Source organism: Mytilus trossulus, chromosome 2, assembly GCF_036588685.1.
Source record: "Mytilus trossulus isolate FHL-02 chromosome 2, PNRI_Mtr1.1.1.hap1, whole genome shotgun sequence".
Lineage (NCBI taxonomy): Eukaryota > Metazoa > Mollusca > Bivalvia > Mytilida > Mytilidae > Mytilus > Mytilus trossulus.
Genome location: NC_086374.1, coordinates 55,756,077 through 55,766,363, shown reverse-complemented (window position 1 = coordinate 55,766,363; position 10,287 = coordinate 55,756,077). Strand labels below are relative to the sequence as shown.

The 10,287-nt window shown below is 32.0% G+C and overlaps 1 protein-coding gene across 1 annotated transcript in view; it reads left to right on the top strand.

Moving 5' to 3' along the window:
• The first annotated feature begins 5,235 nt into the window (after positions 1-5,235).
• The window catches only part of LOC134707617 (3-oxoacyl-[acyl-carrier-protein] reductase FabG-like), a 78,984-nt gene continuing 73,932 nt past the window's right edge, over positions 5,236-10,287 (top strand). The window contains exons 1-2 of the mRNA XM_063567561.1: positions 5,236-5,276; positions 9,010-9,149. Coding sequence (XP_063423631.1) covers positions 5,240-5,276; positions 9,010-9,149 — 177 coding nt within the window. The 5' untranslated portion in view covers positions 5,236-5,239. The remainder of the gene's footprint in view (positions 5,277-9,009; positions 9,150-10,287) is intronic.

Sequence of the window (10,287 nt, the reverse complement as noted above, 5' to 3'; positions counted from 1 at the left end):
TTCAATTTCTTTATGACAAATCATAAAAAGAAATCCTAAGAGATTAAGTATATGTGTACACGCGGACGACCAAAGGACTGCTTTCATGACAAACCTCACTAGAAAAATGCATTTACATTTTGTAATTTATTACATAAAGTTGAATTCACAATATATGTTAAACAAAGGATGACATAAATAATGACAAACGAGAATACATATGCAATACGCATTAGTTCTGATTAAGATAAAGACAGTAGACGATTCTGTACTTGGAAATAATTTAGATCAAAGCTGTAAATAAATACGTACATACGTTCATGTAAGAATCATGGGCGGATCCAGGGGTGTGGGGCCCCCGAGTCCCTCTTTTCGTGGTAAAAAGTTGTTTGCTTATATAGGGAATCACTGAAGCGTGAGTGGGGCGAACACCCTTTAAGTCAGTCAGCGGGCCTCCCACTTACAAAAAGTTCTGGATCCGCCACTTAGAATTGTTCAACACAAGTCTGCTTTCAAGACAAACCGGCCAAACAAGTGAATCTTGATACACTCGCCCCTCTAGAAGTATACGATAAACAGGAAGTTGTTGAGGGATAATCTGAAAACGCATCTCACGGTAAACCTGACTCATATAAACCCTGAAACCAAATTTCAGAAATCCTTAAGATGTAGTTCCTGGGAAAGATGGGACAGACGGTACGACGGACCGATGGTTGGACTGACGGACTGACGGATGAACGGCGGGGCAGAGAGAGGTAAAACAGTACCCCCTGTAAAAGCGGGGATAAACATATGGAGAACCATCATTTTATCTCTTTGTACGTTAATCTAATGATTTAATTTAATCATTTTTTAGGATCGGTTCAAATGATAGCAATTATGATAATCAACATACGTTTGTTTATGTGAAAAACTCTAATGAAAGTGTACGTTACACAAGACTTGGTTATTATTAAATAAATGAAAATAGAATTAGTTTGGTTCAAAACTTTCGGCAAATAAAACAGTTTATCATGCAATCAGCTAACTGCTGAACAAATATCAGATAAAGAAATGAATTTTTGCTTTTTTTTTTTTAATATAACACATTTCATCTCCTTGAGATTAAAATTTCATTATGGTTAACAAATGTTCGATACTGTTCGTTTTGGGGGTCCAGTGTACTTAGGTTGTCTGAAAGCATTGTACATTTTATTTGTACTCGCTTCAAAACAGAGGAACAATTAGTAGTCTTCATGTTTCCCATAAGCTCGTAGATAAAAGCCATTATATTTCCTGCATTGTAATAGTGTACAATAGACGCATATTCAGTATGTAAGAATTAGGAAAATATGGTACGATTGCCGATGAAACAATTATCCACCGGAAACCAAATGGAGTCGGTCGTAGGCAATTACATGTATATGCTATTATATAATACGGTTTTCAGTAATAAGCAAAACTCTTATTGTAAATCATCATAATGATAGTATTTAAAATAAGGAAAGGTCCCGAAATAACTTGGGGAAAGACACACTGTCACCCACAATCTGGTGGTGATTAAAATGATTGTGTGCTATGTTATGAGATGTAAGTAGCTCTCATTCCTAACATGGGACAGTAGACTTACAATGTTGACACGAAATAAAAGGCATATATGGATCTTAAAAATACCGGAAACTATCCACCAGAGACAAAATGATGTAGATGTAAGCAAATATAGGTCAGTATGTCGTCGTATAAACCGGCCCTCGACAATAAGTAATACTCACATCGTGTAGTAAGTTATTACACAAAGTCTTGTTTTTTAAACTCTTACATGTAAGTTGAAAATAAACTAACACCGCCATGGCTAAAAAGGAAATAGACCAACAGACAAACAGCAGTACATAAAACACAACATAGAAAACTGAAACTTAGCAACACGAACTCCATAAAAATGGGGTATGATCTCCGTAAGGGTAGGCAGGTCCTACTCACAATTTGGCACCCATTGTGTTACTCATATATAAGTACTAAGTCTTGCTCGGTGGTACATGTGTAAGTAACATTCGGGGAGAGGGGACGGGATTGTATTTCCGTAAAGTGGAACAATCCGTCGTCATCTGTGAAACAGATATTCCATAGCGGCCAACCAACTGGTAATGGCGTCCGTAAAATTAACACAAGGATGATTTCATCTTCATCACTTGAAGTTGGAAATTTTGGTTTTAACAGCAACGTTCGATGAAATCATGATAGTAATTAGAAGCCATGGAATATCGTATCAACTGAAATGTATATACTCTGTATGTGGGCGCTGCTGGGTTGTTGTTCCAAAGAAAGAGAAACATTACGATTATAGTCGTAAATTTTGTTTTCAACCGATCCTCATTGTCAATTCCTAGAAGTAAGTCAAAATATGACGCAGACTTAACTGTTTTATCCTTTATCTCATATGGGATAGGATAAGTGAGATCAACATAGTCACCAAATTTTGATTTTTTTTTTAAATCTAGCTAAATGCGAATAAATACATCATGACAAAATTGTTCTCTGAGACTTTATATTTTACTTGTTTATTTCAGTACAATTGATTTCTCAAGAAATTCAAATAATTCCATTCGGTAGAGAACTGTCATATAAGAAAATGTTGACCGTCGTCTATTGTATAATTGTTCTTTTTACAAATCAAAAGTTTCATGACTTTAGAACGCATCATGCATGCACCAGGGAGTCAGTCAAAAAGATAGAATCGAACTTTTTTCAAAACAAAAATTTCACCAATTGAAACGTAAAATCTAAATATATATGATAGATCATAAAACAGTTTTAAATGTAACAAATGACCTTATTATACTCGCTTATACTTTTACTATTGTTCAAAATCACGGTCAACGACAATAAGAGCTTTAAAAGTTATGTGGGTAAACCCCGTTTTATTCTATTTTATTTATACAACGAGAACAATATGTACTTAATGCTTGTGAATAAATGAATAATTAAGTTTTCTAAATTAAACGAATAGGAAAAAAACAGCATAAAAGATCACATGTGTATGCAATTATAGCTTTTAAAACCAGTCTAGTTGCATTAAGTATTAATATAACACAACATTTTCTAGGTGTAATACCACCATTGATTTTCCCCTATTAGTCTTTGTTAAATTTGCACTTTTCAAAAAAATCTGTAGAATTTATCTTTGTTTCAAATAAAGAAATACTTGGCATGAGTAAAGGTTTATCCTGTCCAGTACTATAGAAAAAAAATTCACATAACATTTCATTGCATATAAGAAAATAACCATCACTGGAAGTTAACCAATCAAATTTCTTCCCTTATTTTATCTGTGTACAAGGTTTAGTCACCATGTAACCTCAAGATTACAAAATATTCTATAGAAATCCCAAATAAAAAAATTGCTTTGAAATACCCAAGACATATTTTTATGACACAGAAATATTTTACTGCAATAAAATGTAGGATTTATTACCTACAACTGTCAAATTCAAGGGAATATTTTTTTTCGACCTATTTTCGTATACAACCAGATGTGACGTACCATGATTTGGTGGTATTACACCTTCTACTAGTTCTGCCTCTTTTTATCCGTTTCAAAATTAGTTTCCATGTCTGTACATATATCCCAAGTCTATGATATTTGTCATGTGCATATATTTTGTTTTATGTAAGAGTTTCAATTATGTTTTATTCTAACGTGAGTAAACAACTATGACTATTAATATATTGAGAACAATTACAGATAGACAAATCAGGATAATACTTTACGTGCAATTACTCTTAAACCAATGTTTACCTCCCTAATTATTTTATATTTACTTTCCTTAAACAGCACTTGACTAGGAAAATATAAATTGTTACAGTTGCCAATGCAATATTCTATATTTTAAAGACAAATTAATTTGTTACGAAAAAAATACCCATGTAAATAATACTCAATTTTTATTGAAAGAATTTAGTTTGACAGGGCAAATTTAAAGCCAGGTATACAAGGATGAGGACAAAAATTCTTTTCAAGAGTGTGTTCATGTTAACATCCATAGTCACCTTGTCTTTCATTTTAACCCTAGGCGTGCTAGGTGGTGTGTTTGTTCGCCTAAACGCAGCAACGTTCGTTCTGTATGTCGACTGTAGGTCGAGCGATATGCACCCTATACGTTATAGAAACCTTGCAGCAAATCTCTCAACTCTCCAAACGGTCTCCGTAGGTGGTATGTTGCCATGCACAGTTTTTATCTATATATCATCAGCGGCAGTCCAAAATACCTTCCGTTCATCTCATTCCTGTTAAAACATGGCCGATTGACATATTATAACGACCTTACTCAATACATTACTGGCAAATTATAAAGTCCTGCACTTTGTTACCATAAATTACTTAAAACGTCTACTATTTTTTTCATAGATACAAATCTTAGATCAATTAATTTGGCTGTAGAAAACTTATTAACAACAGTATTTCACATCCTAAATTTACGGTAATACTGTACTAAAAACACAAAAATCTCTATGCCATCCATGTCAACGGACAACCCATCGAACAAATTTATAAGTAAAGGTTATCTTACCAATGTTGTATATGTACCACATCTTATTGTATCTACATACTTTAAAAATCAACAAGTCTACAATTAAAAATAATGTTCAAACCTATGATTGCGTTGCTATGATAAAAATCGCAATTTATATGCGTGTGCATGCAAAACAAAATTCATTGGTGTTGGAGTCTAAATACAGCACAAACAACATTCAAAAAAAGGTAAAAAAGTATATTTTAACTAAACGCATTCAACTAGCAGGTTGAACAACTGATATTTTAACCATGCTGACTGCCATTGACGATTGCCAAATAAACGGATCACCAGATGTAATGAAATATATCTTATTATTAATTTATCACCAAACAAAAAACAATAAATATGATTAATATACCGCAAACATGAGGTGCAAAAATTTGAAAAAATTATCTATAAAACATTTAAACTTAAAACAGTCAAATTATTATTCAAAACGCTATGCCGGCAAAACAATTCTAATATATTAATATTTTTAAATCACGGTATATTAATATTTTGAGGTTGGAGTTTGTAACAATTAATTATATTTTCTTTTAAAGATGAAACTTGTTTTATAAATATTTTTATATTTCTGGCCTATTTGTTACATAAACGGATGCAAATTTACCTACTGCTATCGTCTAATCTGTTACAAGTGTGAATATAAATATGCATATGATGCTATAATAGTTTTTTTCTATAGTAGTCTACATTAATATATGATCATGGCGTCTTTACAGGACAAAGTCACCATTATAACAGGTAAAAATTCCTTTTTCAAACTATATGTTCACTTGATCAGTGTATATAAAGTGCGAATCCAGCTAGTTCATTTTTACTGTTATATGCGGGTATGTCTATTGTAGAATAAAGGATCATGGGAAAACTGTATTTGTTTATGTTTTGAAAATATCAAGTTAAGTGATTTGAAGATAAGTTTTAACATATTTTCATTGTGATATGTCTTTATAATATACAAACATAGCATTAAAGTTCAAATAAGTTTTATAAAAGCATCATAATATAGCATATCGATTATTGAAAGCGATCTATTTTAACTATAGATGCGATGAATTAGCACTGTTAGTGCAGTCATTATTAATGTAGAATTTTCAAAGATGCGAGGAATTTTTATTGTAGAATTATGTGATAAATGCACTTGCAACAAACGAAAAAACTAAGTTGATGACTTTAGGATTTATGATACATGTATTTTCAAATTGAAATACAAACTCCTCATTCATTCTTCATCAAATATATAACTTTTCAAACTTCTAACAAAACTGAGCGATTCTCAAAATGAAAAATTCTAGATCCGCGAATGGATACTACCGCAGAGGTAAAACCATACACATTTGGGTTATTGTACACGAAATGCATGCTACAATTCATTTTTGTTGATTTTAGACCCTTTGGAACTCTATGTGGGCTATTTTAGCAACTAGGCAAAAAATCCCCAAACTAGATACACGGTTAGATTTACCATGTCAACGAATCCCAAATATCTATATTAAAGGACTTTGGACCCCACAAAATTGAAAAAGGGACCAAAAATATAAAAAAAAATGCATGCATCGGATACATTTGTTATTGAAGGCATGACTGTAACAATGGGATGAATATACAAAAATATCTTATTCTGGGGGTCTCATTGGGGGGTTCTGATCCCGGATCTCGCTTACTGTTTTGGCAGATTCCCGTATCCCGCTTATTGTTTTGTCAGATTCCCGTATCCCGCTTATACTATGCAGTTCTCATTTTTTGTAATTATCCGTGTCCCGCTAGACTTCATTTCTCTTTCTTCACGACACAATCATTTGACTTTCACCTGTCACGCTTGCAAAATCGGCAATCCGGCGTCACGCTTATACCCAAATGCGACCCACTATTTTACTCTATTCTGACTCATATTAAGCCCATTATAAATATATTAAAAAAGTAGCGTGTATTTTTTTATCCCTTTTTATCCCGTCTCGTTTCGTTTTTGAGCCATATATAGATGTCGTATTTGACAATGAGACAACTCTCCATCCGAGTCACAATTTATAAAAGTACACCATTATACGTTAAAATACGTTCTTCAACATGGAGTCTTGGCTCACACCGAACAACAAGTTATAAAGGGCTCCAGTGTAAAACCTTTTAAACGGGAAAACAAAGGTGTAATATATATCAAGATGTACGTAATTAGTGGTGAAGTGTCATGGAAATGGTTAAAAAAAAATAAGGATACAGATCCCTATACGCTTTATAAGAAACTAAATGGAATACATTTGAAATAAATGTTATTTCTATTGAATTTATTAGTGTTTTAAAACCAAACTTTCCTCCGTAAGTTAAATTTTATCAAATCTTTCTCTTACTTTATCTATGGTTTGAGCAAGTCGGTTAAATTATGGCTTTACAGCTAATTTCCTAAATTGTAATGCATGTAAAGCAAAACTTTGGTTGGCTTGCTTGCTTTGTTTGTTTGATTGTTTATACAAACTTTGTAAATAAGATTGACATTTTTAAACAATATGAATAGGCATAGTTTAACCTGTATTTTTAATATTTGAATTAGATTGGGTGTTTTCATAATGATTATCCAATAAAAGAAAAGCAAGCAAGTCAACTAAAGTCTTTCTCTACATGCTTAAAGAAATGAGCTGTAATAGATAAAAAAATTTTATTATACAGTGAAAATGCACCGCATATACAATACTAATGATTCGCTCCACAGTGAAAATGAAAGAATAGTATCATTATTCGACAGTAAACATGACTAGCATTACGAAATCATCATAGTGGAATTTAGTTAAATATGAAGAAACTGAATGACAAAACATATTCTACGTTATACAACTTTATTAATTGTATTAAAATGAATATTTTTTACTGCAACAACATCTTACCTGTTAGTTATAAAGCACCTGCACGATCTGTTCGTGAAATGTCATAAATATTCACCTATTTTGGTATATATTTCACAGCTGGATGGCTTTAGGCGCGATAAAACCCCGCTCGCATCTCTTACTTTGTTTTATTAGTATTATGTATTTCTGAACATATACATTTTAACTAATATTTTCTTCATTTTCTTCAAAAATTAAAAAAAAATCGTCTGTTTATTTATCATTCTACATTAGACATTTATGGCATATACAGTAAAAATGATATTTTAGGATCCGCACTTTACATACACTGCTTGATGATGTATAACAAAATATGGATTTTTTTTATTGCGAAAAAGTACGGAAGCGTATTAGGGACATAGAAATAATAAATTGGCAATGAACTTTTTTTTTTGTTGGCATTATTATAACAACTATTAACCCTTGTCTTTATATATTAGACTGTCGAATAAATGTCGTAATATAGGTGTGTCGGAATAACAAAGTTGTCTTGATTCACATATCTGAAGTCCAGACTTGAAATATGTATTCGAACGAGAAACATATTTTATTTATTCTTCGGCAAAACAAAAAAAGATTTTCTATCTAAAATAACCTCTTTAAAATGGTTTAGTTAATTGAAATATGCTTATCAAATTTATGATCGATATGGCTCTCCGCTTGTTGAAATAAATGACTGTGAATGTGATAGATGCAAACGCATAAATACTGAGGACAAGTCGAAATTTTGACTTTAAATAAGTCGAAATTTTGAGTTTAAAATACCTTGAAATTTCGAGTTAAAAATATGTCGAAATTTCGAGTTTAAATAAGTCGAAATTTTGAGTTTAAAATACCTGGAAATTTCGAGTTAAAAATAAGTCGAAATTTCGAGTTTAAAAAAGTCGAAATTTTAGGAGTAAAGTTAAAATTCTGACTTTTTATAAAGTCGAAATTTCGAGTTTTAAAAAAAGTCAAAATTTCGACTTTATAACAGGTCGAAATTTCAAGATTTTAGAAAGTCAAAATTTCAAGTTGAAGTCAAAATTCCGGGATTTGAAAAGTCAAAATTTCAAGTTGTAGTCAAAATTTCGAGATTTGAAATGTCAAAATTTCGACTTTGAAAAAAAAGTTCACTGCCAATTTTATTTGTCTATGTCCCTAATACGCTTCCGTAAAAAAGGCCTTGAGGAATTCTTTAAAAAAAATCTATGCTCTAAGATCTTTGCGTATGTCTTGTTGCTCTGGATCCTATAAATATCCTTTCCTATACTCTCCAACAAATATATAAAAAAAAAAAAAGATGTGGTATGATTGCCAATGATACAACTCTCCACAAGAGACCAAATGACACAGAAATTAACAACTATAGGTCACCGTACGGCCTTAAAAAATTATCCAGGCCCATACCGCATAGTCAGCTATAAATGGCTCCAAAAAGACAAATGTAAAACAAATCAAACGTGAAAACTAACGGCCTAATTTATGTATGAAAAAAGTATGAAACACACACTTTTTTATGTAACACACAATTTTTTTAATATTTATTTATCAAAATGTGTGCGAGAATCAAACGATTGCTTTATACATTCATTTATGTGTATCAATCGTTGGTTCTACAGGTGCAAGTTCGGGTATCGGAGAAACAACTGCATTACTGTTTGCTGAGAGCAAAGCAAAGGTAGTTCTAGCAGCTAGAAATGTCGATAATCTTGATAAAGTAGCATCCTTGTGTAAAACTAAAGGATTATCTGATAGTGATGTAAGTTTCATTTGATATAAGAAGATGTGTATATGAGTACCAATGAGAAAACTCTCTATCCAAGTCACAATGTGTTAAGGTAAATTACTATAGGTCAACACGAAACATTGGTTCACACCGAACAGCAAGCTATAAAGGTCTCAAAAAATGACAAGTGTAAAACCATGCAATCGTTAAAACCAACGGTATGTTATATATATAAAACGAGAAACACTTATGAACCACATCAACAAACGACAACTACTGAAAATCAGATTCCTGACTTAGAACAAGTTCTACCAAATGCAGCGGGTTTAAACGTTTTAATTGGTACCAACCTTCACTCTTATCTGAAACAATTATAGTGTAACATCACAACATAAAAAGACAGTGTCTATAATCATTATCATTACAAGATATGAAACCAGTTAGTGCTTCACTGTTGTTTACTTACAAATGACAATTATACATCTAACGTCCAGTAGCAAACATTTCCGCGTTTTCATGACTTGAACTATTTCAATTAATCTAAAAGGTTAGTGTGTTGGCAGAGTGTCGGGATGAAACAGGCTTAGAAATATGGACTTTAATTTGGAAAAAAGGAAAGTGAAGATAGTGTCAGAAATGTGCACAATATCACCTACCGATCCTTCAAAGATTTGTTGTAAGTGTCCTTTGGCGTGCAGAGGGCATGGTACACAGCAATAAAGGCATCGGATTTAACTGCCCAACACCGAACGGATTTTATTGTGTATTTATACATCCAAAACAGAAACGGGCACAGTATTAGTCCCTATTAACATTATATTGCCTTTTTTTCATACAAGGCATGTTAAACTTTAAAATTTCTTTCTACCGAACAATATTTGATTTATTCTCTTCCAAGTTAAACATTAAATATTTGCCACTGGACATTTAGCTACACTTCTCAACCAAATTGAATTAAAATGTACAATCATAAAAATGCTAATGCCGTTTAAGCTTTTAAACTTGCTATGCAGTTTTTATAGAAGAATTTAAAACTGGTACATATATAATGAAATGGTTCTTACGAAATAATTAGTGTAAAAAGGTCTAGCCGTTAAGTACAATATTAACTAACCTTTTAAAATTAAAGATGAGTTTAATTGTGAGATGAAGATGATGATAACGATGTTGA